This window comes from Tachypleus tridentatus, chromosome 12 (genome assembly GCF_004210375.1).
Source record: "Tachypleus tridentatus isolate NWPU-2018 chromosome 12, ASM421037v1, whole genome shotgun sequence".
NCBI lineage: Eukaryota > Metazoa > Arthropoda > Merostomata > Xiphosura > Limulidae > Tachypleus > Tachypleus tridentatus.
In genome coordinates this window covers 58,499,048-58,527,044 of record NC_134836.1, presented here as the reverse complement: position 1 = coordinate 58,527,044, position 27,997 = coordinate 58,499,048, and the positions used below count along the sequence as shown (strand labels likewise).

Genomic DNA, 27,997 nt, shown 5'->3' with positions numbered 1-27,997 from the left:
TTCAAAATACCCATGAGCAAGTCCCTTTTCAAGCAGAAGTCTTCAAATTCATTTCCCTTTGTATCAGTCACATCCTGAATTTAAAAAAACAAACAAAACACTTATCAATTTCTTACATTAATGACAAATAACTGCATTGTTTTGATCAGTATTTCATGTACAAAGATTGGTAAATCTGTTCTAAAACTGAAATGTTTTGCAAAACAAAATTATGGGAAGTACTATTCTAGTTGGTACAATACTCATGCAATTTAATTTACATCAGGGCTTGTACTTTTTAAATAAATTATTCTGATGCACCTCCAAAAAAATCTTAATTATAAAAGATGCAAGTTACTGCTGTGCAAAATAAAAGTAATATTTACAAAATTCACCCAATCAATTACACAAGTTTAATCTACACCATTTTAACACAAAAAATATTTAATAACAATTGTATATGCAACTGCTCAAGAAATGTCTACCAAGGTATGTACAGTTAACTTGTTTGTCAAAATATTCAAGATTTTCTCCATGTCCAAATAAACACTTATCAAACACTGATGTTAAGTTTCTTAATCAAATTTTGCATATTCAACAAACATGCTAATTGTATTCAATGAATAGTTAACTCAATGCAAACCAAATGTACTGTTGTCAAGTTGGCAAAGTACTCTACAAGTAAATATAGCATTTCATAAAAGGATAAATTACAGACAAAGTAGGGTGCAGTAACAACACTTTAACAAAGAATATTATAATAGCTTGAGACAAGTTCTATCTAGTGTCTCAAACTGTAAATAATTTTCTGTAGACAAAAGTTTACTGATAACCTTAACTGGATGCATCCAATGCTTTTTTAAAACTCAACTTGTCATATGCCATTTAAATAGCTATGTACACCAAGTTTTTAACATACATGTACTTGCCATTTGATGTTTTACACATTCTTGATGACAAGAAACCCACTTGAAATAAAAATATATCTCAGAATGGTTGGTATGGGTATTAACACTTTTATTGATAAGCAGACATCAATGTTTCAACCTTCCTAGGTCATCTTCTTTGTTATCCTGAGGATGACCTAGGAAGGTTGAAAATTGTTCTCTGCTTGTCAATAAAAGTGTTAATACCCATACCAACCATTATGAGATACATTTTTCACACACTACTCTCCAAGCTAATTCAAAATTTCCACTGATAGCATGAAGCAACATTAGTAATGACTTTTCTGGTCTTTTATTATAATGAATGATTTCAAATGCAAAAGGAGCATAACATGGGTTTACTTTTGAGTACTTTGTGATTTTAAAGAAATATTCAAAAGCTCAGCTTCACTCAGTAATTTTGAAACTTATCCAAAATGTGGCTATTCTTTTGTTCCATTTCTCAACGAGTTATTTAAATATTTATAACTGGTTATAGTTATGGTTAAAAGAAAGCATGAAACCGAATTTACTGAATCCTCAGTTTAACAGTATTTTTTAAAAAAGCAACAAAAGAAGATGGTAAGAGAATAGTGGAGTCTGATGGAGAAACCATTGACCCTGTGGTTAAAAGACAAAAATGGTTGGTTGGTTGATTTAGTGTTTTATGGCACAAAGCAGCTAGGCTATCTGCGCCAAATGTCTGGTAAAAGGTAAAAATAAATTTAATGTAGTAAAATACATAAAAGGTAATGAAGGTAAAACAAAACAGCATTGAAAAACAGAAAAGCATAAAACCAATGTTGACACCTAGTCTACAATGTTAAGAGAGAAAGCAGAGTAAGAGAAGTTGTAAAGGACTTCCTGTAGAAGAATGATAATGATCATAACCTGCCAAGAAGATTAACAGGTAAGTACAAGAACCACCATCAGTCATCTGAAATTGGTCTTTCTAGTCCTGGTTCCAGGTTATGAGTCATTACGGCCAGTACCAAAAGGTAAAGTAATAAAAGTGTTAAAAAACATGCAGGAAAATTGTAATAACTCGCCAGGATGACTAACAGGTAGTTCAAACAGCAGCATTAGTCACCTGAAGTTGGCATTTCCAGTCCTGGTATCGAGTTATTTAATGTTACGGCCATTTTTCAATTTCAAATTGAACTCAAGAGATTGAGACTCATAAAAGGGAAAACCACAATTAAAAAGGTATAATGAATAAATATCAAACACTTATATGAGACTAAAAAGATTAATGGTCATTAAAAACTAAAAATTTTATCAGGGTGGACAGCGTCACGGTCACCAATAACACTGTCCAATGTTATGGACAAACCTTGGGACAGAACATGTTTAAAATAGTGCCGTCATTGAGAGTCATAATGATGGTAAGAGAGTAAAATGTGGCTTACAGTGATTTAAGTGTTACACAAACTACACACTGGTAGGTTCCAGATAAAAGAAAACGATGAGTTAAAAAAACTGTGACCAATGCGTAGTCAAGTTAGAACAACTTCCTCCTTCCAAACCTTACGGAAGCTAGACAGCCAAAGTCCAATATAGGGTTTTATTTTTATGTTCAGTAAATAAAATACGGTACTTCCAATCGGGAGTATCTGCTTTTCTCAGATGTCTTAAAGAAAGATCACATTTGGAGACTGTAATAAGCCATGGTGGGATGGGCTGACCAGTGGATTCTGCAATGTTATCCAAGGACAGACCCAATTCATCCAATCGCACCTGGATGCGAAGGCCAAAAGGCAGATCGTCTGTTCTGAAAAAGTATGGCCCACTGAGGAAGGAAAACACAACTCCAGGTTGGATGCTTTGGTAAGGAATGAAGTTTCAAAAAATACAGTAAAGACATTTGCAAACGGCAAAGATGCAGAGAAGGTTCACGAGATTCTACGTACAAGCTTTGAACTGGGGAGATGCAAAAAGCCTCAGTGCAGAGTCAAAGTCCCTGATGATGAATGGGGTACAGCATCTTTAAGACCGAGGGTCTGGCAGAACCATAGACAATTGATTCATAGTCAAGTTTCGATCAAATAAGAGCACAATATATCTTTAACATAGAACATCAATCCGCTCCCAAACTGGTGGTAGAAAGGACACGGAGGATGTTCAGTGCTTTTGTGTATTTGACCCATAGCTGCTTTAAATGTGGTATAAAGGTCAGCTTACAGTCAAAGATAAGCCCCAAGAACTTGGTCTCAGGGACCAGTGGCAGCAAAACTTCACCAACAGGGAGTTCAGGATCAGGGTGAATACCCCGTTGGCAGCAAAAGTGCATGCAAACAGTTTTAGACAGAGAGAAATTAAAGCCGTTTTGCAGTGGTCCACTTCAGTACACGATCGAGGACAGTTTATAGATGCCGCTCAATATATCTCATGCTTGACGACTGACACAAGATGTGAAAGTCGTTGACATAGAGCCCGTTTGCAACAGTGAGATGGAGTTGTTCAGTGATGGCATTAATCTTTATACTGAAAAGTGTGACATTCAAAACATAGCCCTGAGGGACCCCAAGTTCCTGTACAAAAGAACGAGAAAGTCTCGAACCCACACAAACTGGGAATCTTCTGTCCATTAAAAAAAATTTAAGAAACATGGGTAAATGGCCACATAACCCATATATATGGAGGTCTTGCAAAATGCCATATCTCCATGTTGTGTCATAAGCCTTCTTAATATCAAAGAATATTGATACAAGATGTTAACTTTGAGAAAGGCTTCTCTGATTGATGTTTCAAGTCGAATTATGTGGTCCATGGTGGAGTGCTGTATTTGGAACCCACATTGAGTGGGCAAGAGGAGGTTGCTTGATTCAAGGAACCAAACAAGATGAGCATTAACCATCCTTTCTGAGGTCTTACAGAGAAAACTTGTCAAAGCAATTGGACGGTAGTTTGAAGGAATCTTGGGATCTTTCCCAGGCTTAGAGAAAGGTAAGATAATAGCCTGGCACCAAGCATTAGAAAAACCATTCTCCTGCCAGATCCAGTTAAAAACAAGTAGAAGAATATCAAGAGAAGCAGGAGAGAGATAGCACAGCATGTCATAGTGTACATCATCAGGTCCAACAGATGTATTGCCAGACCGATGAAGGGCCATTTTCAGTTCCACCAGTAGAAAGGGATGATTATAGTCAAAAAGACAATCAGTTCGAAAGGAATGCTCTGTCCATGTCTTGATGGCCAGAAGGTGGAGGAACAAGCAGAAGTGCTAGATACCCAGCAAAAGCTTTCACTTAGAGTATCAGCAATGCTCCAGACATCAGTTACCTCTTGGCCATCAGAGAGTAAGATCTAGAGGGGGACAGAATTGTAGTGCCCACTGACCTTTCAAACCCCGATTTCTCCAAGCCCGTTCCCTTAGCTGTGGTTTCGCTAGATAGTAGATAGGGACAGTGGGAATCTCGTTAATCCTTTCATGCCCGTCACTAATTAGATGACGAGGCATTTGGCTACCTTAAGAGAGTCGTATGACCTTGGAACTGGTGGTAGAACATATGTTAGTTGTGAACTTAATCCAACAGTCCTTCTGGCTTTGACGTCTTACCCACCTAGCATGTGCACCGGGCCCGTTGGAAAGCAATGCAGTTTGAAAATGTGGGATATCTACGGAAAGTATCCCAGGCCCGTTTTTGAGCTTTCAGTGCTATGTGGCAGGCAGAATTCCATCACGGACAAGGATATCATAGAAAACGTGTTGAGGTTTTAGGAATACACTGAGCAGCTGCTTGTATAATACAGTCAGTTACCACTGCTACACAGTCATCTATTGATGGCTGACTGACAATGGCAGGATCAAGTTCTGCGAGAGCAGTGAAAGTAGACCAGTCTGCCCGATTCAGCTTCCACCGGGCATGCAGGTAGGGTAGCATTGACAACGGCCAGTCTCTCTCAAAAGTATAGGAAAATGATCACTGCTTAGTGGATTATTGTCAACCCTCTATGAAAAATGGGAGAATAATGAAAGGGAGCAAAACGAGAGATCAATAGCATTAAAGAACTGACTAGGTGCATGAAAACAAGTGGAAGAACCAGTACTGAAAAGAGAAAGATTGTGATCAGAGAGCATACGCTCTACAGATAGATTCCTCCTATCAATAACAGCACTTCCCCAGTGGGGATGATGTCCATTAAAGTCCCCCAGAATTAGAAAGGGAGACGGCAACTGTTTAACAAGAGCATCAAGGTCTGATTGATTATATGTATCTCCAGGGGACAGGTAGAGAGAACAAACAGTGATGGTATGACCCAAGGAAACACGGATGGCTACGGCCTCCAAGGGTGTGTTGAGTGACAAAGACAGGGTGGGCACATGCTGATCAACCAACAATGCCACCCCTCCATGTACTCGTCCATCACACAGCCTGTCATTTCTGTACAGAGAAAACTGCTGAAAGGTGACTGTATCAGCAGGTTTTAGAAATGTTTCTTGTAAGGAAAGACATACAGGATGGTAGGAAGCAAATCAGTGTTTTGATGTCATCCAGATTAGAACATAAACCTCGACAGTTCCTTTGTATCAAAGTGGCCATTTTTAATGATAGGTAGGCAAAGTGGCTGGAGAACCCTTCTGTTTACGACGTCTTTTTTCTTTACTGTCCTTATGCTGGCAGGTGCACGTGGTGATGTAAAATGTCAAAACGAGGATATTTGTCAGCAGTGTAACTCCATCTTTGTGAGTGGAGATGTGCCTTACTGTAGAAACTCCTTGAGTGGAGAAACCAGCAAGAATCTCTGACTCGGGGACGTTCTTCAAATCCCTCTCAACAATAACTCCTCATGATGAATTCAAAAAAGCATGAGGTGTAACCTCAATAGGCATATCCACAACTATCTTTGAATTCAATGGGAGTCACTGTGTTGGGATGTGGATGTTTCAACCAATATGTCTCTAGATTAAAGCTTCTTTATGACTTTGGAGAGCCAGCAAGTCCCTTCTGAATAAAAAAGGGGGACATCTGCCCTAAAGGTTTTTCTGAAAGCGAATGTAAAATAAAAAAATGAGGTACGTGTGTTACAGATGTTGAAGATCGCTACTCAGAGTCTTCAAGATGTGGTCGTTTACCTATTGACAGTTTTTTCACTATTTTATTTAAATTTTTCGTAGGAGAATCCACAGGAAAAAAGGAAAATTTTGGTACCCACTGACCCCACCCACCATGGAGCCCTACAAGGGGATGCAATACAAGGTCATGCAAGGACATTGTAGCAATGCCAGGGTTTCGTAAGCACTAAACTCAAACACCAGCGTCACACACAATGTCCACAACATCTGTTGAGAACTTCCAACACTGGTACTTGGTTGACTCTAGCCCAAGTGGACCAGCCGATTGACCCAAGGGGGGCCACCCAAAGGCCGCCCGTCTCCAGAAATTCGAGGCCAAAGTGGTGTGTTAGGGTTGGACCCCTCAACCACTAGGATCCTCTCCTCCCCTTCACAGGTCGCCATGCAAGTAAACACGTGGGTGGATGTTTAGATCCCAGAGGAGGTAACCAGAAAGAACAGAACATTCCCTGAGAGGTCCCCTCACCACATACAGAAATCCACACAGAGGGGAAGACAGAATGGAAGCAACACAGATGGTTACTTATCACTAGCACAATTATTTGTTGAGGAAAAGGCAAGGAACACATGACTAATTTCACAGTAACTACTATACCTAGTATTAATCCTAAGTACAAGGGTAGTAGTTAAAGTATTCATGTCATAACTTAAGATGCATGAATCTAGAGGATGGAGGGTCAGAATTAACTATTAATTGTACCCTAAACTAATAATTTAGTGACATTTCTTGGTAGCTTAAATATAGTTACAATATAAGGGACTACTGAACAACAAACAATATGTTAGTCAACTGTAACATGCATGCTGAACAATGGACAAGGTATTCTTCACATGAAGACCATCTTCCACTCCAACTTGTCTACCTCCGAGTTAGACAGACTTTGTCAACAATCCACAGAGAGATATTCCACTTCAACTTGTCAACATCCGAGTTAGACAGACCTTGTCAACAATCCACAGAGAGATATTCCACTCCAACTTGTCAACATCCGAGTTAGACAGACCTTGTCAACAATCCACAGAGAGATATTCCACTCCAACTTGTCAACATCCGAGTTAGACAGACCTTGTCAACAATCCACAGATATTCCACTCCAACTTGTCAACATCTGAGTTAGACAGACCTTGTCAACAATCCACAGAGAGATATTCCATTCCAACTTGTCAACATCTGAGTTAGACAGACTTTGTCAACAATCCACAGAGAGATATTCCACTCCAACTTGTCAACATCCGAGTTAGACAGACCTTGTCAACAATCCACAGAGAGATATTCCACTCCAACTTGTCAACATCCGAGTTAGACAGACCTTGTCAACAATCCACAGAGAGATATTCCACTCCAACTTGTCAACATCCGAGTTAGACAGACCTTGTCAACAATCCACAGAGAGATATTCCACTCCAACTTGTCAACATCCGAGTTAGACAGACCTTGTCAACAATCCACAGAGAGATATTCCACTCCAACTTGTCAACATCCGAAGTTAGACAGACCTTGTCAACAAGCCACAGAGAGATATTCCACTCCAACTTGTCAACATCCGAGTTAGACAGACCTTGTCAACAATCCACAGAGAGATATTCCACTCCAACTTGTCAACATCCGAGTTAGACAGACCTTGTCAACAAGCCACAGAGAGATATTCCACTCCAACTTGTCAACATCCGAGTTAGACAGACCTTGTCAACAATCCACAGAGAGATATTCCACTCCAACTTGTCAACATCCGAGTTAGACAGACCTTGTCAACAATCCACAGAGAGATATTCCACTCCAACTTGTCAACATCCGAGTTAGACAGACCTTGTCAACAATCCACAGAGATATTCCACTCCAACTTGTCAACATCCGAGTTATACAGACCTTGTCAACAATCCACAGAGAGATATTCCACTCCAACTTGTCAACATCCGAGTTAGACAGACCTTGTCAACAATCCACAGAGATATTCCACTCCAACTTGTCAACATCTGAGTTAGACAGACCTTGTCAACAATCCAGAGAGAGATCTTCAATACAAGCACTTCTGTAACATCTGATTTTGTGTACAGCAGACTTGTACATCATATTAAAAACCTGCCACATTGTTAATTCAGAATTAGTCAAAATTCCTTCTACAATATGTGCACATTCAGTCAAATTGGTCATGCAAAATAAGCTGCTGTTATAAGTAAAATTAGTTTATTTACACTTATCACTTTTTACAGCTGTAATTCATTAGTATGGATGGACAATTAATATTATCATATGTAGCATGAAAATACCTAATCAGCCTTAGCCAGCAGTATCTGTAGTAAATAACAGGAAGCACAGGGAAAACAAAAACCAGTTGCTTCCACACAACATCAAATGTTCAGAAATGAGTAATATCTGTGTTACTTAGGGTGGACATTGATAATAAAGTTTATTTTTAATAATGACTAGTTATCCCTAATATTTTTTATTTCAAATAACATTTTGTTCAAAAATAATATGTATGTAACAAGTTTTACTTACTTAAACATCAGTAGCCCTTTTTAAATCATGTGTGTGTGTGTGTGTGTGTGTGTGGTGCTGAGTAACTTTTTTTTTTTTAAATCCGTTCCCTCAAAAATACTAATCTAGGTTGCATGAATCTCATTACAAACTTACTGCAGAGCATCTAGTTTTGGCTTCAAAAATTACAGTTAATAACTTACACAAATAAGCTTGTTTGATTAAGATTTGCAATCTCTCTCTCTCTCTCGGTACATTACTAACCATAGTAGTAATTACTTCCAGCTACAACTTGTAAAACTTTAGAAAAATCTGACAATGATTTATTTGTGACCTAGAGTTCCATTTTTTCGAAATGGCATCACTATGATTTTGGTCAGGCTAGGTAGCTTTCTACGAACAATATTTCTGGTCAATATAAATTTATATCTAATAAATAATTAGATTTAAATAAAGAAAATTGTTTTCATTTGCGTACTGTCTGAACATGATAAACTTGAAGTTTATAGAAAAAAAGGTTTAGTCAAAGAAATATTATCATACTCTCAAAACGTAACTAGTTTCATAAAACACTTTCAAACAAATGTAGAACAGAACATTTTCAGAAATAATTCAATATCTAACCAAATTATAAGAATACTATCCATATCTGTAGTTTGTTATGAAGTCTAAGCTTACATTTCTCTGTTCAAACAAAAGACCTGCATCGGTACTTTCCCACTAAAAAGCTACAAATTACTGCTCACATCACCCATTTACTCTATACTTATGTAAGCAGCTTATAACAGGCTCTACACAAATGACATTTACACTTTCCATTAGTAATTTTCAAAGGTATGCTTCATAAGTAATTGTTTAGACCATATGTAATACCATGAAAAGGGTAATAAGAAAGCCCTAATGAAACAGCTAACATTAAAAATAAATATGCTCAATTTATCATTGAGTTAGTTTGTTTTTTTATGAAGTTGTATTGAATTCAGGGAGTTGCATTCCTCATCAGTAACCCTAAAAAATAGCAGATTGATAAAACCAGACTAATGTTTCTTATAATAATAAACTGTACAATTCAAATGAATGCTATGCACACTTAAAATGCTACATAAACACCTTTCCCATGGTAAATAAAAGACAACTCAAATGGTCACACATAAAAACCACTAACAGAAGTGGAAAATAGCTGAAAAGAAAAACATGGATAGTTACATTTAAGGAATGATAAATACTTAACCTTAAGTCTTTGACAATGAGGACATTTAACAAAATGTAATAAGTAACCATGAAACTTTTCAAAAATACAAAACACATTGCTATAAGGGTCTAAAAATTTAAAATAGTCCAGTTATTGTTACAACTTAATTTTCACACTACTATTCATGAATCCACACTTTTTGTAATTGCTTAAAACACTTTCTGAACCACAACAGTGAAATATGCAAATTATAAAAGGAAACTTACCGCAGTTCGTTTTCGATTGTCTTTTTCAGGAAGAGAAAGTTTGGCTTTCCATCCAATGTCATCCCTGTAAATGACACATACATGTAACTAGAATACTCTTAACAACATTCAAACAGCAGATATGATCCACAGCATTACCCTGATCACATGTGACAATTCTTGAAGCTAGAGAAACAAAAAGCACTTTCTTATATAACATAATGTAATAAAATAGTTGGAGCTGTGCTTTGAACTTCTATAACACCACATATTTGTTAACAGTACAGAACTTTCAGATCCTTTATGTCCTTTATTACATCTTTTATCTGTGCACATCATGAATCTTTTTACAAAAGTTAAATGATCATGCTGTTAGTCTATAAACTTACAAGCATACAGTAGACACTAATGACAATGTAAAACCTAAACTTAATAGTTCACTTGAAGATATTTTCCTCAGTTTCTGAATTTAATACTTTAAATAAGAAAATAAACAAATTACACTAGAGAAAGACTTTCAAAACATCTAAACTAAAAATATTTACTCTCAATTCAAAAATCAGAAACTGATTTTTTTTAATGTTTACATAAATAAGTAGGATTATCAGTAAAAGTCATCCTAGTTTGTAACTGCATCTACAAAGTTATTTTTACCACATAATTTATCTCATTCATTATGAATTATTAGTCTGTTTAACTTTATATTACCAGATTCCTGTTGAAACAATTTAATGTTAATTTTCCTAAAGAAAGAAATGAATAAATACAAAATGTGCAGTCAACCCATTCCTTTGCATCAGAATGTAAATGGGCCATTTACAACTGTCCTTTGTCATTCTACATGTTGAAATTTTCATTATTAAAGTACCATGTTTCTTTTTAAGCAAAGGAGAATGAATACAATACACAGTTAACAAAAATATTTGGTTTTTGATGCAATGGTGGATCCAACACATTAAATCATTCAGCTTTGTTAAGTAGTCACTGGGATGTTTTCTGCAGAATGCTGCTATTTCTTGAGTGCAAGATCACTGAGGAAGCAAGTGCTTTTAATAGTATTCATCTTTGCAAGTGTAAAAGGAGAGTTATTCCACTCAATTTATTCTGCACTGTACAATAAAATCATGCATATGTTATTCACATGAAGACAACATATAATCTAACATATTCCTCACATGAAGACAACATATAATCTAACATATTCCTCACATGAAGACAACATATAATCTAACATATTCCTCTCTGTATGAATTTTTTACCTCCTTCATACCCTCTTATCCTCAAAAATACTTATTTCAGTCATGTGGCAGACGATGCCTTTTTTCATGAACTTCCTCTCACAAAACTGAACAGTTAAAGGTTTTTCTTGAGACTGAACATTTAGCACATACAGTTCAAATGTTAATCTTGATATTAAATTTGAGTAATTGCAAAGAATGAATAATTTCCCTGTAATGTACTCTTGAAAATATGAATTTTGATCTACAATTTTGTTTTGTATTAATAACTATCCTGAAGATATACAGGATGATAGACATCTGGCTATAATACATTCAGTTTCATCAGAGATATTCCATTCTGTTCCACACAGCATGGTTCTGAAAGTTTTTATATCTTTTGAAGTTGTATTTAATTTGACAGTTTCACCAAATAGCTTACACTTTTCTGAATGTCACATGACACAATAGTCAAATTTACACTACCTACATCTATTGTACTTGGTTAAGTTTATTGTTTTGTTCAAGCAATGTGCACATTGTAACCTAAGAATGAAACCAATGCCTTATACAAGAAAACATCAAATAACGTAACAATCACCTTCACAAGTCAGAAGTGATTTTAAATTGAAGGTAATTTGTAGATGTTAGTGCTTGCTTAGTTCCTATAACGACAATTAAAAAAACTTGTCTAAAAGCACATCTATTGGTGGAGGTTTCCTACATGATAATTTGCATGCAAGACCTCATTAAACCATGTGAAAATATTTTTGTAAATAGGTGGCAGCACTGAACAAGAATAATATGCAGTTGTTTTCTGTGCTTTTTCTAAACAGACTTGTTAAAAATACTGCTTTATGTACTTTTCTTAAACTTCCTTTTAAGTAAGTTTCGTTAATTACAATGATGAAAGGTTTGAAATAAATATAAAAATCAGCATTATAATGCAAGCACAACATTTATGTACTCTTAAGCTCCTAAGATACACTTAAGCCTCTTAAAATATAAACACAGGAAATAAGAATACAATGCTAATATTAAAATGGCACTACAAAATACACCCAACTCTCCAAACATGCACTGGAGCTATCAAGTTGAGAGATATTTATATACATCTAAAAAAATTAATAATTGCTACTCAAAAACAAAATATTTAGAAAAGAAACAATTTACAGTGATTAAATATGCAAGAATGTATGCATTTTATGAAAATGAGTTGTTCAAAGATCTCATTAAAATAAGGTATGGCCAAACAGTTAATATTGTCCAATTAGTATTCTTATAAGTAGTAACACAGCATTTGATAATTTCATTAATCTTAAATTATTTTTAGGTTTTAACCCTCTGGATGCTATAATTTGATTTACACAACTTGAGATTTATAACAATTGGGTGTCACAAACAGATTAACCCACAGTGTCAGAAACACATTTCCTCACACCTTGACACCATGTGTGCTAAAAGAGCAACTAGTGTATTTTGATATTAAAAAATATTAAAATTATAAATTTCACTTTCTAGTGGGTAATCGACACTTTGTGAATCCCATCTGACACTTAGTTACACACTTGAAGGGTTAATGAACACTGATTACTGTGTTACTGCATTAAAGACTGTCAGATCTAAAACACTAAGCTTAGTTTTATTAATTGATATAATGGTCATATTCAGATTATTTTGTTACAGTGTTGTATCACTGTTAACAATGTAAATGTTTTGGAACAAATTCTTAGCTAGTAATCCATGTTTTAATAGTATACAAGTTCTAAGTTTTTAATTTCACGAGGTAACATTTTAAACAAATCATGAATTTCCCTTAGTATGAAATTTACTCATGGTATCTTTACTTGACAGAAGATCTCTCTAACATGTACAAAATGAAAGCTACTCTTTATAAAATCACCATTGCACAAGTCAGTTTTTATAGATGCCAATTACTTGGTAAGAGAGTTATCAAGCAGGAAATCAAAACCCTCTTGTCACACTTCTCTTTTAGGATTTGTTAATACTTAGTATTTAATTCTGTATCCAACCAATAGAAAGTCAAGGTTTTCATCCATCAAATGACAAATTATATAACACTGTGAATGAAGAACTGTCAGTTTCACTGTTAGCCTCTTTTCCACAGGGAAGATAATGAGATGTTAGGAGAAACTGTTTTTGCAAGTTATTACTATGTTCTCTGGTGCATTATTTAGTTAAATAAAAACTTTGTGCATTACTACCATTAGTATAAAAAGTAAGGTGAAGTGTCACTGACAATCAATAGTTAGAAAAATTATTTGGGAAAGTTATTTTTGTTTCCTTTGTTATAAAAGTAACTAGAATGTAAACATATGGGACCTCTTTAGGTTAGTAAAGATTGGATTCGGTAGAATAAATAATATAAAAAAACTTTGACAAAGAACATACTCAAGACACTCACATGTAATGCAATTTGATAGAGTAATATACCTCCATGTTCCCAAAGTTATTTACAACTTGTGGTATGCACAGTAGTTAGAGACAGTTCAAATGGTAATAAAACAAAATTTAATTATAAATAGATGTGTACTGTTAGGAATGCAAAGTTACTTAGGATAAATAAAAGTTTTATGTTACAATTTGAAGTCCTTCTACAAAGTTAATTTAGTTTTGTTTTTTCTTGAGGTTATGAAGTTGGCCAAACTGATCAACATCATACACAGGGTAGACAAAATACCATAAATTACAATATTCTAAAGTAAACAAGTATTTAAAATATATTTAGGTTTTACATATTACAAAAATCCAATCTGAGATTTCCAAGATATGTATTTTTAATTTTAACATGAAACCCACTTTGTACACAAACTATTCAAAACAAATACTTGATATTTTCATTAAATCTATTTTTACTTCACAAAAAGGTTTTGTATGCAAAAGACTTGTGTTTATTGAAAGACTGACATATATTGTGAAGTTATACATAATATATTAAAAAATAGTATCAAATCTAGAAAAGCTTTATAGAAATACAAAGAGGTAACGTGGTCAGGTAAACTCAAACATGTTGAGAGAGTTAAAGGAAAGCTTTCCAGATTGATACTCATAAAGATATTACTCACTATGATACGTACATATAATAGATGAACAAATTTTTCACCCAACTCACTTTTTCATTTTATGTTCTAACTAACAACAATGAAGCTATTCATTCAGATAATTTTGAAAAGTTAAAGTAATCATTAATGTAAGAACCTTATCATAACCATCCTCATAAAATAAACATTATGATAACATCAGTGATTCTATATTTTGGATTAAAATAGTGAAAATGTCTAATACCACTATTACATACCCTAAACAAATAATTTCAATTAGGTTCTCAAAGTGAAAAAACATGTTCACCTTGTTACTGTTGTATTCTGACTAAAAGTATTATCCACACTGTTGTTAGTGAGACTTGTAGAATTGCGATTAGCAGAATTAAGAGTTTCTGCCTTAACAGATGCCATGATGATTTGCAAACAGGCACAAAAACCTAAAGTCTGTAAACACTAAGTTACAACTTCACAGTAATGAGGTCTATTAAAAGATGTTTCTCAACTATCCAGAATTCAAGAACTGGAAAACCTGCAATAAAAAAAATTAAATTGTAGTTAGTTTAATGCATTAGTTTTCAGTATTGCCTTCTAAGATAATGAAGTTATTACAAAATATTTGAAAAAGTTAATTATACTGTTATTACTATTCATGGTAATTTCTATACACTACTGGTTAACAGTGATGTATCTTGCAAATGTGTGTCAATGTATACCACATGTATATTGGCTTCAGTTCAAACTAACGCAAATGTAATAGGCATTTTTAACACTGTTCTTATTTGTTTTTGATGAAAATATTATTAGAAATTGTCTGGGCTAACATAAGTGGAATTTGAGTAGTTATACAAGTTTAATAAAAAGAATAAAAACTAATTACTGAATTATCTTGTTAAAACATTTTCATAACCAGTATTGTGAGGTTCAAACATATTTCATTTTTACTATTATGTTATTTTGAGGTAACATATAAACATACAAAATAATACTACCACAAAACTGGATACCCCAGTTTTCAATAAGAACTACTGAACTAGTACCTAGATTTCACATTAAGGATAAAGAATAATCAGCCAGAGATGTTTAGACTTGATGTCAGAAGTGGATAGAAACTCCACTTAAGTAAAAATTTCCTTATTTATTAAGAAACATATGGCAAAGTTCCTGAACTTTTACAGTTATGTGGGCAAACTTTGTTTTATTCAGAAAGTATACCATTGCAAATAATGTTTCTTTTGCTATCAATACATATAATTTAACACTGTTCTATACAAGTTTAAATTAATTTGTTCATTCTGCCATCAGTTATATGAGGAATTGATTACTTTCAGTCATCTTTGGTATACTATGTGCAAATCACTAAAAGCATTTGGTAGTTACAAACTGTCTTACCTAATAACATTTTGTACCGTTCCTTTTAAGCCAACTGAATATTCTAAATAATTACAGTCTATCTCTGTACATTTTTTAAAAAGTTCAACTTTATTACTATAACCACTTAGGAAGCCTTCTTTCCCCTTATTATAAACAACAGGAGAATGGAGTAATGGTTAAAATAAATTTTACCCCTTTAATTTTCATGAGTCTCAGCTAAAATTGTTTGCAATCTGCACTATTCTGTTAAAGAGGCAACAATGAAATAGGGTTGATTTGGTGTTGCTGACCATATCAAACTATAATAATATTGCAGTTTGGGGCATAGGTATAAAACAACAAAAAACAACTATTTAGAATTACCAGTATATGCAGATAAACAATGAAAGAGGGCACTATGAAACAGATACTGTAAATCAATAAAGCAAAATATTTCACAAATACTTGTACAGTACATATACAAATCAGTGAGTTTGTTTACAATGTCTACAGTTTAAAACTGAAGACAATGTTCTTGACTTTGGAACACTCATAAATAGTCTGTTTAACTTTTGATAAAACTACTTTTTCTTTGTACACAGCTTCAAAAACATGTTTTATTACATTAGTATATGATTTGAATTGTTTTGGCTTATTGATATTCAATTCCATGGACTTAAAGAATGTATAACATATCAAACATACTTCTTTCTGAGAAATTCATTACCAATGAAGCCATTCAAACCAGTTAACTATTTAAGGGCTAAAACACATGTAACCCAAGCAAAGCATTTATAAATTAAATGTTTATCTAAAAGTCTGATAAAAAAAATAATCTTACATCAAATAGTGGCACACAAAACCAGCTAACTGTGTATATATTTGCTGTAGTCAGTATCAGTTTTTTTTACATTTCTAGTTCAGAAAGGAGAGATCTGGTGGTTGGAATTGATAATACAAAAATAGAATTAATCAGGATAATTGTTACACTTGGACAAACAAAAACATTAAACTGGCTGAAATTTATTCTGAGGGTGATTATAAACATGAAGTCAAAATCCAGATAAAAGGAAGAGTAGAACATAATACTTTATCTCTTTAAAAAAATCCTCTTTATTTTTAGTAAAAGAAAAATTAAATCCAAATGTGTATTTTATTTTTTTTTACAAAAGCCCTAAACAGTTTGTTATGTTTATATTAGATATTACAATGAATGCTCAGTTCACACAAAAATAAATTTAATTTGTAAGACAAAGTTTTACTATTATGAAGGACAGTGTCCAACATCAGGGGTGAACCCATGATCAAAAAACATTTGAAACGGTCTCATCACTCCCAGTTAACCACCAGTGGAGACAGCAACTTCACCCAAAAACAAACCCAATTCTATCAGCTGCACTTGGATGCAAAGGCATAATGGCACCTTTGCAGAGCTAAAATTCCAGATGATGAACAGGGTCCAACATCTTGAAGTCCAAGGTTTTGAAAAAGCCATAGTCCAGAGACCCATAGTCCACTTTCAATCAAACGAGTGCACGATAGATTATTAGCACTGAACATCGATTTGCTCCCCAAGAGATGGTAGAGAGGACACAGAAGATGTTCAGTGCCCTTGTACACTTTACACACAACTTCTTGATGTGTAGAATGAAAGACAGCTTATGGTCAAGTACAAATCCCAAGAACTTTGTCTCGGGGACCACAGGAAGCATAACTTCACTGAAATGGATATCAGGATCAGAGTTAATACCTTGTTAGTGGTAAAGTGCATGCAAATAGTTTTAGAAAGAGAGAGATAGAGAAAAAAGGTAAAAACCACTTGCTGTAAACAACTGAGAGCAGTCTGTAGCTGTTGCTCAATAAACCTCGTGATCGATGACTAACACCAGATGTGGAAATGGTTGACATACAGTCCGTTTGTAACTGTGGGAGTGAGTTGTACAGTAAAGGCAATCTTTATAATGCAAAGTGTAACACTCAAGACACAGCCTTGAGAGATTCCAACTTAATGTGAGAAATAATTGGAAAGTGTCAAACCCACATAGAGTTGGGATCACTGGTCCATTAAAAATGTCTAATAAAAATGGGCTAATAACCACCCAACTCATATGAGTGGAGATCTCGCAGAATGTGTTACTTCCACATGGTAAAAAGTGAGAAACAAGATGTTGCTTGAGAAAGGTTAAGTTAAATCAATATTGAAACCCAATAATAGGTGGGCAAGAGAAGGTTGCTTGAGTCGAGGTACCAAACAAGACGAGCATTAACCATCTTCTCAAAGATCTTACAGAGATAGCTCAGTGTAATTGCATGGTAATTTGAAGGAATCTTGGTATCCTTTCCAAGCTTAGAAAAAGTGAGGACAATAGCCTGGCACCAAGCATGAATAAAAGCATTTTCCTGTTAAAAACAACCAGAAGAATAGCAAGAGAGGCAGCATCTTGTAGTGAATATAATCAGGTCCAGCTAATGTACTGCCATACCAATGAAGAGCAAGCTATAGCCTCACCAATGTAAAGGGGTGATAACAGTCATGTAGATGATCAGCCTGAAAGGATAGAGGCAATTGCTCAAAGTCTTGAGAACTACGAAGGTGAAGGATGAAGCAGAAGTGCTAGATGCATGAGGAAAGCTTTTCCTGAGAGTACTGGCAATGCTGTGGGCATCAGCAAACTCCTGGCCATCAAAAAACAAGATGAAAAGGGGAGCAGAAGCATACTACCCACCGGCCTTTTGATTCTTGTCCTGTGCAACTTTGGAACCAATGGTGAAAAAGATGCTAGTTGTGTACTTAATCCGAGATTCCTTCCGACTTTGATGTCTTACCTGCCGAGCATATGTATGGGTCTGCTAAAAATATGATGCAGTTTGAAAGTGTGGGATGCCTACATAAAGTATCCGAGGCTCATTTTTGAGCCTTCCATGCCATGTGGGAGGCAGAATTCCACCACAAGTGAGGATACAGTGGAAAACATGTTGAGGTTTTAGTAGTACACTGAACAGCTACCAGGATGATGCAGTCATTTATAGATGGCTTACAGATGACAGCAAGATCAAGTTCTGAGAGAGAGCAGTAAAAGAGGGCCAGATAGCCTGATCCATCTTCCACTGAGGCACATGGGTTGGGTGGCATCAATCACAGCCAGTCTCTCTCAAAATAACAGGAAAACAATCACTGCCCCCATGGGTCACTATCAACCCTCCAAGAAAAGTAAGAAAAATGAAGAGTAGATAGGGAAATCAACAGCAGTAAAAGACTGATCTGATACATGAAAATAACTATAAGAACCAGAACTATAGGAAAGATTGTGATCCAAAAACACATACTCTATGGAATGACTTCTCCCATCAATAAAAACATTATCCCAGAGTGGATTATGTCCATTAAAATCTCTCAGGATTAAAAAGGGAAATGGTAACTGCTCAGTGAAGGCATCAAGCTCGGACTGATCATAGATTTCTCCAAGAGATAAGTGGAGAGAACAAATAGTTATGGTACGACCAGAGAAACACGGATGGCTATAGCTTCCAAGAGTGTATCAAGTGACAAAGAGAGGGCAGGCACATGCTGATTGAACAGCAATGTCAACCCTCCTTGCACTTACCTATTACACAACCTGTCATTTCTGTACAAAGAAAACTGCCAAAAGGAGACCACATTGCCAGGTTTCAGAAATATTTCCTGTATGAAGAGAGAGACACAAAATAAGAATCAATCAAATCCTTACTGTTATATATACTGAAATGAAAACCTCAACAGTTTCACTGTTGCAAATCAGACATTTTTATTTAGTTGGAGAAGAACTGGGAAAAGAGACCCGTTTTCAACCATTTTTTTCTTCACTGGAAGGAGGTTTATCAAGCTCTTTGGATCATGCCCAGAGTCGTGTAGGCAGGTCTCTATCTGTGAACAGAGATTCCAGCAACTAAGGGTGTGAACGAATAGTTGTTCTGCATCTCAGGGCCAGAGAAAAAGATGGACCCAAAAAAACACCCAAACTTGGAGCCAAAGGAAGTATACTCAAAGAGCCACCAGAAGGAATGGTGGAGACAGAGATGAGAGAAGTGGAGGAGGGCAAAAAGACTCTTCAGATGCTTTGCAAACAACTCTACTAGAGATATGGAGAGCACTCCCACTGTAGTAGTGGAATGGAGCAAATCAGCATATATCCAGGATGGAGTGGAAAACAAAAACTTCCAAGCCTCTGGGTAAGCAATATTGTTTAGAGTCTTCAAGTGTTGTGTCTCTTTCACCCCCACCCACTTAGGGCAAGAAAAGAGTAAGAAGGATGTAAACCACTGCAATTCCAGTTTGCACTCCTCTGCATTGTGCTTTTTGCCACCACAAAGAGCACACGTCAGGGAATCACGACATGTCTTCAAGTGACCGAACCGCTGCCACTGGAAACATCTGAGAGGTTTGGGAAGGTATGGCTGTACCTTAAAGTTCAGGTAACCTGCCTCGACTGTGACAGGTAGATATAGTGATGTGAACATCAAAATCACAACATTAGTAGGCAACATAATTACCTTTTTGCAAAGGGAGATTTGGGAAACTAAAAAAAAATGCTTTAGATGGGAAAACCAGTAAGGATCTGCAACTCAGGAATGTTATTCAAGTCCCTATCAACAATAACTCCTCTTGAGGAATTCAGGATAGCATAAGGAGTAACCTCAATGCTCTTTGAATTCAGGAAGAGTTTAATATGTTGAGGTGAGGATGTTTCCATCAAGATGTCTCCAGAACATAACTTTCTTACTGACTTTAGAAAACCAGGAAGCCCCACAAATTCCTCTTGAATAAAAAGGAAACATCTGCCCTAAAAATTTCTCAGATAATGAATGCAAAATGAGAACTCTCAGTACTGAAACCAACTATGATAATTACAATGTAATAGTCATCCATACATGGTCATTTACCAATAATCTGTTGTTGTTTATGATTTATTTTGTGTTCATGAATGGGAGTATCCACACTAAAGCAAGAATATTTCAGTGCCCACAGTCCCCACCATCATGGAAACCTGTAATACCAAACAAGGACAGTAATGCCAGGATTTTGTGAGCACAAAACTCAAACACCAGCATCAGGCAATATCCACAACATATGCCCATATACAGGAACTCTAAACCAAAGTGGTGCATAAGGATTGGACTACTCAACCACCAGACTCCTCTCCTCCCCTTCAAGAGTCACCTAGCATGGCAAACATGTGGATGAATGCTCAGATGCTAGAGGAGGTAAACTGAAAGTACAAAACCTTCTCTGGAAGATAACCTTAATATGTACAGGAATCCACCTTGAATGGCCAACAGAACTGGAGTTCTGGAAATTAAATGAATTTCAAAACAATTTAGTTAAAGCTCATGACCTTACTGAAGGTTTAGGAAGAGTATCCTTCCATTTGGATTACATCATGAAATATGCAAAATATGATGATCACTGCAAATTGTTGAGTCTTAAATGTTTTATTAAACAAGATAAATTTGTTAGAGACAAATATTCAAATTAAATATCACTTTTCTAACTATTAATAGTAAACAGTTTAAAAAAAAATTATTTCTCAGCCATAGCACACTGAAATTTAGCCCCCAAACCATTTAATGAATCTCACCAATACTTTTCATAAAAATAACCAACACTTAAATGTTACATAGCATGCTAATACATTAAACTAGTAATGTAACACTACTTTTGAAAAATATTTATTTATTCTTCTATTTGCACATAAATACACACATGCCCATGCCTGTTATGCAATTCATAGGTCATACATTTCCTGTTACTAAAATTCATCACTTTCAAAAATCATTTATTTTTTGTTTTTTAAGAAGGTAGTTATGTTTAAAGTCTTGCTGACTCCTTCACTGAAATACTGTGTGTGTGTGTGTGTGTGTGTGTGTGTGTGTGTGTGTGTGTGTGTGTGTGTGTAAAATCAGCAATTTGACAACTCAGTTTGATCTGTACATTAAATAAAACAAACCAATAAGTACACACACAACTAATATTCCTTCTCTTGCAGATACGATTAATCAAGTGAAGGGGAAGAAACACTGCATTAAGCACATGAGAAATATTCTGCAATAAATTTTATTTTACTTTTCTAATCTCAGTCATGAGCAATAATTATCACAAAAATTTGATAAAGTGGGAAGACACTTGGTAGAGACAAATATTAATAAATCATTCACCTTTTTTTTTTTTTTTAAATAACTTCCTTGCTAACAAAAAATGCCTAAAACCTACGCGTATGATCACACCATGGTCAACTGGCAGTTTCATAAAACTACGGAAGCCATTTTGAATTTTCTATGGAAAACCCAAAAATGTCCATTGAACACAGAATAAAGTTACACTGATATGTAACGGTTACCATACAGGAAGTAGTATATCCATGAATGTCTAAAGAAAAATAATTAAAATAACTGCAATTTGTTTTAAATGTATAATTATTAGTTATATCACTCAAATTTACAAAAATAATGTTGATATAACTTTCCACAAACTAACTCTCAGATACAGAAAGCTGCAATAAAAATATATCTACACAACGAATACAAGTATCATTACAATTTCAGATCCGTACAAAGAATAAAACAATAAACTTGATGCCCGACTGAAAGCTGCTGCTTCTACTGCCTTTAACAGCGATGGATAGACTTTGAGATCCATTGAAAGATGTGTTTCTATAATGTACGATATAAAAATCAAATATTTATACCAAAACTTTTGATGCAATAGATGTACCTTCTCAAAATTTGGCAAACTTTTGGTAAAAATTACAAACCTTTTATTCATAGAAAACCAGATTTTTAATGAAGTATTTTCACTAAAGATTTATTTGTAAAAACAGAGCATGTTTCATTACTAGTCCAAGTAAAAAAATGACTTCACGTTACAATTACAAAACTATTCTTTGCTTCAAAAATCTGGTATGACTTTCGTAATCTTTGAAACCTCACAAATACATTTAAGATATTGGTTTGAAGTAAAAACTTTATATTTTGTTTGTTATTTTTTCTAACCTAACTATATGGGGTCTGTCAATTTGCCTGATCTTATAACCACCATGGGAAAAAAATATAAATATACTTTTTCTGTTTTAGAATGACTGCAAATTATAATACAAAGAAAAATATTTAGTCCAAATAGTTTAAATATCACAACATTATATACTTATCTATAATTACTTCTATTATACTGACCTTCCAGCTATGCCTGGCTAACATCAGAGAAGTTAAAATGACATGACACATGCACTCATGTCATCATATCCAATAATATAAAACCAATCTTTATTTGTTACCTGTCTCAGATGTACTTTAGTGGACTAGTATTTTGTAAAATGCAGTCACATTTAAATTATTACATATATATTCTAATTATAATGACTTGTTCCTTGCCATATGTTCCTAATTTTGCATGTGGAGGATTACAAAGGAAAAGTCTTTCCAGGTCTCTCTTACACACACACACACAAATATACTTGAAATAACCAAAAAATAATAAATAACAATACTCGTACCATAATATTAATTTGTAATCTACCAGGCTTAATAAGATATATTTTATCTAAAAACTAATAACTTCAAACAAAATGAAGACACCCTAGCTCCTAGAAATCTTAGTTCAAGTGAATGAGGTGGCTTTCTAACAATTTAAAATGGCCAATAAGCCACTAGATGGACATTCTGAGTTCTGATTGGTTATTCTCATCATATATTGAAGTGTAAACAAGTTTCCAAAAATGGAAACAGGTGGACACTGCTAATACCTTACCCACTGTGTTTCCAACATTGTAACTAGAAGGCATGTTGCCCTTGGATTCAAGTTATGCCACTGATAAGACTTATTGTTCTGGGTATTGAGAATATAAAAGAATTACAGCTTTAATAACAAAGCCAATGTAATATATTTAATGTATTTTTCAGCATTTGTATGTATATTATGGACTTATTATCATATCTATTTTAATAGATGTATGTTCAGTTTATATTTAGAAATGTAGACAACTTACACTATTAAATCTGTGTTGCATAATTCCTGCATATTAACTAAAATTGTAACATTATAAAGTATACGAATTAACAATATGTGTGAATGTAAATACCGGTGCACCATCTGCAGGGTTAACAGAAACTCTCCTCCCACCTACAAATGTAGCCAAGGTGACAGTAAACATTGTTTACTGTGGTTGGTTTGTAAGCTTCAGAAGCTATAAATAATTATTGTTTATTAATTGAGAACTTCAGATATTTGACCAAGAACATTTATAGATTTTGAACATTAAACAATTTAACTTCACCTGTGATCAGCAAAGTGCAGAGAACTAGGAAGCTAGCTTCTTGTTAATGAACTGCATCAACACAAAATTAACTCACTCATCCTGAACCCTCAATAAGATAGAGAAAGTTCTAGACCAGAAAGAAGAATATATTTGCAAGACTTGCAAAAGATCATTATTTATAATAACCATTATTGTAAAGTTATCATTTGTATTTTGAAATATTAAAAACTATGTATAAATCTTGTAAGTATGATAAATTGGACACGTAAACATTTAACTTTCAATCTAAATTACAGTTTAATTCAGTTTAGGCTACGTGAAACTGTAATATGTTACAGGACACATCATTCTTTCAAAATGGAATTTCAAGGAGGTAGAAACTGCATCTTTAGTTACCTCAAAATTTCATATTTTTAAACCAAAATACAGTTTAGTTACTGCACCTGATAAACAATAATAGAAATCTACAGCATCTATGTAATGTTGGTTATTAAAGTGTGTGTATGTACCCTACAAAATAAATTTTGTTTTAGATCCTCCAAGTGCAAAAGTTCTTAAAGCTTAACAAACTACAAGCAGCAGTAAACAAGTACACAGGTTGTAACAAGAAATAATTATTTACTTTATTTACTTTGCCCTGGTTTAAGAAAGATAAGTTTAATAACTTGTTTGATCAAAGTAGTAATCCATATACATATATAATAATTGAAACATAACTGTATTTCACAAAGTATTAGTTCACGATACATCACTATATAAAGACTAAATGTCAGTTTTTATTGAACATGGTGAAAGTGCACATGTCATTCCATTATAACTTCTGTACTATATTTTGCCAGGCAAGATGGAAAGTCAATTTAATAAAAATAAATTATTTATAATTATTTTTATAGTGGTTACGAGGTTGGTCAAATTGACAGAATCATATTGTTAGAGTAAATAACAGAAAATATAAAGTTTTACTGAAAACAAGCATTTGAAATGTACTTAGGAGGTTTTAAGAGATTACACAAACGATTTTTTAAATGAAGAATAGTTTTTAAATCACGATACCCAAATCATTTCACACATTTCTGACTAGTAATAAAATAGACTTAACAGTTTCACAAACAGATCTTTGGTAAAAATACTTCATTAAAAAATCTGAATCATTACTGAAAGTCTACCAAATTTTGTGAAGATACACATATAGCACTGAAGTTATAGAAGAAATATTTAAGGTGTACAACTGTGTATTTTATACACAGCACATTGCAAAAAGATTAAAGAGTTAATTCAGTAATAAATAAAATGACCAATGCTGGGAGGCATCAAGTTTTTTGTTGTTGTTTTCATTTTATTAAAAACACAACATAATGCTTTAAGACAACAAAGGCTGTATTAGTCCATCTCAGATGTCCTATCCTATGAACTAAACCTATTAAATAAATAAATAATAATAAATTTAAAGCCAACCTTTGTCCACATAATTAAAGCTTTTTCTTAAACTCACATTTACTGCCTCCACACCTGAAGGCAGCCAGCATGTTAGAAAAACCAAACTATCTTAGTTGCAGATGGCTCCAACCTTGTCAAACCTTGTGTATTCTAGTTTTACTAATCTTACCGTTAGGTGTCAAAACCAATGATTCACCAACACAATCAATTTCATTTACATTCTTAAACACCTCAATCAGATCCCCCCTAATCTTATTTTTTTTTTTTAGAGAAAACAATCTGACAAATCTCATCCGTTTCTCGTATCATAACCATTCCATCCCAGGCACCATCCTAGCAACCCTCCACTGAATATAATATTCCAAATGTGATCTAATCAGCAGTCTACAATAAAATTAACTGTTTTATACACTTGTATTCAACATTTTTGTAGATATAACCTAAATTGGTAATTACCCTACAATTAGCAACAGCACAGTGCTTGGACGCCCTTAGAGACCAATCAAACGTTACACTAAGCTCCCTTCCTTTTATGACTCTGTTAAGGTTATTTCCATCCATATTATACTTATAATTAAAAGCACATATGCAATTTCCTTGCCAAACTCAATAAATGATCTAAATCCTTTTATAATCCAGCAGCATCCTTTTCACAGCTAGCAACACTCAAGACCTTAATATCATCTACAAATTGAAGTAATTCACTGATCATTCTTTTATCTATACCATTGAGGTAAATCAAAATGGAGAAAGATCTAAGCCTAAACCCCAAGATACCCCACTTGTAACAATAACCCAGTTTGAGTAAAATCCACTTATAACCCTCTGTTTTCTTCCATCTAGCCACTCTTATACCCAAGTTGATAGATTAAAGATAATTTTGAAATTCATATACACTAAATCTACACCCATATCCTCATCTAGACAGAGTAATTTTTTTCAAAAAATAATATTTGTGAGACAACATTTTCCCTTAACAAAACTGTATTGACAACCCAATACAATTCTAAATTTCATTAAATGATGCATTTGCAATGTATCATCAGACTTTCCAAACACCTTTCCCATTAAAGCTAATAATCCTATAATCACTGTTACAATTTTTATCACCTCTCCTGCAAAGAAGAGTGAAACAAGCCAACTTCCAATCCTCTGGTACCTCTGCCAACTATTGAACAACTAGCAAATTATAGTAGGAATTGACTTGTATGTTCAATCTTTAACTGTCTTTAGAATCCTTAGGAAAATACTATATCAGCCAAATAATTCAGATTAACAAGTAGACTTAATGTGGTCACCTTATTTGATCTTGTTTCCATCTATACACAGATAAAAGATATTGAATACTACTTAAAATATTCATTAGTAAAAACTGTAGAAAAAGTAGACTTTAATGACCCGACCATCTCACAATCATCAGACACAAGCCATCCTTTAGCATTCCTCAAGGGTCCTACCTCCATCCTAGCATTCTGATTATCCTTAATGTATTGTAATGCTTACTGTTAATTTTAGTCACAGCATAGTGGCTCACAGAATGGTCATTTTTTAAGTGTTAAAATTAAAATAAATATATTTTGTTTTTTTAAGAATCCTGTTATTAACGTCCAAAATATTCTCAAATATAGAAAAAAAAGGATTCATTCATTTTATTTTCAGTTACCATACATGAACATCTCTGGCATTTTAGTACAATATATCTCACATTTTGAGTTTATACTGAAGAGTTGAACTATCTTTTCATCTTCACTTTTCCCTAATACTCTTTGCCTTTCGCCTTACTTTTTTTTTTATTTGAAAATATCAAGTCAATAATGTTTCGTATTTATCTATGTAAATATCTTGCTGGTTTCGTAATATGTTGATAGAAAGATTTTACTTAAAAATAAAAGGATACTCAAAATAGTTCACACTGTTAACTTTCCACTTTGTACTCGGGAAGTTCAACTTGGGTCTACCCAGAACATGTGATGTCCTTTATGAGCTTACTACTACTATTCGAAGCGCTAGTTATACAAGTTTTCCATGTTTGTTTTATCATTATGCAGAGTCGGGCGTATAAGTATCCAACTAATATGTTATTTCTTATGTAGAAATTTGTTTTACCCAGCAACTTATGACAAAAACTCACTGTTAGCCATTAGGCCTAAGTAAACTTCACTGACATTACTCTGGATTTACTGTGGTATAAGGATTACTTTTCTATTACTGCAATTGTTAAGTGTAAGAACTATAAATAAATTACTACCGTAAGTTTTATTTAAAATATTACCTGGCATTTATAATGAAATAGCTCAAAAAATACTCTCTTACCTTTTTAATTTCACTATTCCTGTGCGTTTATTACTTAAAAGTTTTCCGGTACAATACTTTAACTCGAAGATTCAAAGTTTTACGTTTAACATTCAAACACTATAGTTCAAAGATGGCGACCAATTTATTCAAGTCCAGCAACTGACGTAGTTTCATGGATGAAATATGCAAACAGCCGCACACCCGGAGGTCTTACAAATAAAATGATAAATTGTACACAGCATCTTTTAAAAATATATATATATGTTAAACTGCATTCATATGAAATTCAAAACAAATGAAATGTATCTAATAATATAAAGCAACACATTTAAAAACACTTTTTGGTATAAAAACTGATGAACGATACTTAGCGTCCAGAAGATACCTACGAGTGGGAGGGGCACATGAATATATGTTCCAATATCAGACTAACTAAACAGATAATAT

General features: G+C 34.1%; 1 protein-coding gene across 1 annotated transcript in view; it reads right to left on the bottom strand.

The window, feature by feature from the left end:
- LOC143233379 (ATP-dependent RNA helicase me31b-like) overlaps positions 1-27,706 on the bottom strand; it is a 55,004-nt gene extending 27,298 nt beyond the window's left edge. Inside the window, 4 exon segments of the mRNA XM_076469564.1 lie at positions 1-74; positions 9,920-9,983; positions 14,485-14,709; positions 27,569-27,706. Coding sequence (XP_076325679.1) covers positions 1-74; positions 9,920-9,983; positions 14,485-14,591 — 245 coding nt within the window. The 5' untranslated portion in view covers positions 14,592-14,709; positions 27,569-27,706.
- Positions 27,707-27,997: the final 291 nt, after the last annotated feature.